This window comes from Verticillium alfalfae, genomic scaffold (assembly GCF_000150825.1).
Source record: "Verticillium alfalfae VaMs.102 supercont1.5 genomic scaffold, whole genome shotgun sequence".
In the NCBI taxonomy this organism is placed as follows: Eukaryota; Fungi; Ascomycota; class Sordariomycetes; order Glomerellales; family Plectosphaerellaceae; genus Verticillium; species Verticillium alfalfae.
Window position 1 is genome coordinate 267,021 of NW_003315034.1, and position 1,428 is coordinate 268,448.

Here is a 1,428-nt window from a genome sequence, read left to right on the forward strand (position 1 = left end):
CGGCCGCTTCGACTGGGAGCGCCTCGAGGCCGTCAAGGTCGTTCTCGGCGCCAACATGCGCCCAGGCCCGGCCGGCGGCGGCATCTGGGGCAGCTGGGACATACCCTTTGCCGGCAGCTGGCCCGGCAGCTGGCTCGGCGGGCCTGGGCGCAAGGCGGCGCCGCCGCCGCCGCTGTCCCTGCCGTCGCCGAGCGCGACCAAGATGCCACGTAGCAGCAGCACCAGCAGCGCCGGGCTCGAGGACCCCTACGGTGTCGGCGGCACGTGGCTGCGCGTCGTCTGCTTCATCGACTACAATGACTTTTTCGCCTACAACTTCCCTGCCGAGCCCGAGACGGCACTGGCGCCGGGGGAGCCGCGGGCGCCGCTCGAGGTCGAGGAGGCGACGCGCCTCATCATTGTCAAGATTCGCGTCGTCGGCATCGAGCCGCCGGGCGAGGCCGACGGACAGGCGCTGCCGGTTGTGCGGTTTGAGGGCACGTCGAGGGCGGTGGACGACTCGTGGGATGACAATGCCGACTCGGACATCCGAGGTGCGTGTTCTTTCTGTCCCGTGTACCCATGACTGTTTCCTCCTCCCCGACCCACCCCCCTAATGCTGATCAGTCAAAGGCACGGTCCGTCTGACGCGCGAGGGCGAGGTCCGCTGGACGTCGTTCAGCGTCTTCAACGGCCACGAGCGGTGGCGCAGCGAGAGCGTGCAGGTGGGCGGCGTGCGGGCGGCGGGCGGCGTCGTGGGCCACTGGTTCGACGCCAACTATGACGAGCACGGGCCCGTGGGACCGACGGCGTTTTGGAAGATGGCCGACCCGCGCATCGACGCCGACGGGCAGGAAGAGACGACGATCCTCGCCGAGGACTTTATCGGGCTCGTCGACGGGTTTCTCGGCGACAGCGACTCGGAGTGGGATGAGGACTATGTCGTCGGCGAGTGGGGCGAGGACGACGACGACGAGGACGAGGACGACGACGAGGGCGAGGAAGCCGACGAGGCGGACGATGCCGAGGTCGAGGAGGAGGTGGGCTTTCTCTTACAGCCCATGGATCTCCTGTCTGGCACGACGCCGGGCGCGGCAGAGCAGCAGCAGCAGCAGGAGGAGGAGGAGGGGGTTGGTGACCCTGACGAGTTTGCGCGGCCCCATGATTCTCACGCGCCCAACGGGCCGAACGGGCATGCATCATGATATATTTTGTGTTCTATAGAGGAGCACGGCTCCCAAGATATGTACAAGGAGTCTGATTGGTCTGACATGAAGACGTGTGGTTCCGATGGACGCCGGGTTGTCTGACATGAAGACGTGTGGCTCTGGCATGAGGACGTGTGGCTCCGAAGACCTGTGGCTCCGAAGACGTGTGGCTCGGATATCGCCGGGCCAGGCTACATCTTGGCGGGCGGCGGGTCCGTGTTGAACTTTTGGTGCTCGGAAT

The 1,428-nt window shown here is 66.3% G+C and overlaps 1 protein-coding gene across 1 annotated transcript; it reads left to right on the forward strand.

Annotated features, from left to right (window-relative positions):
• Positions 1–55: 55 nt before the first annotated feature.
• VDBG_04416 (conserved hypothetical protein) lies at positions 56–1,184 on the forward strand (the record flags this gene model as incomplete). Its single annotated transcript, XM_003004764.1, has 2 exons — positions 56–533; positions 607–1,184. The coding sequence occupies 2 exons, from the start codon at positions 56–58 to the stop codon at positions 1,182–1,184; spliced, it is 1,056 nt and encodes a 351-aa protein (XP_003004810.1).
• Between the last annotated feature and the right edge of the window lie 244 nt (positions 1,185–1,428).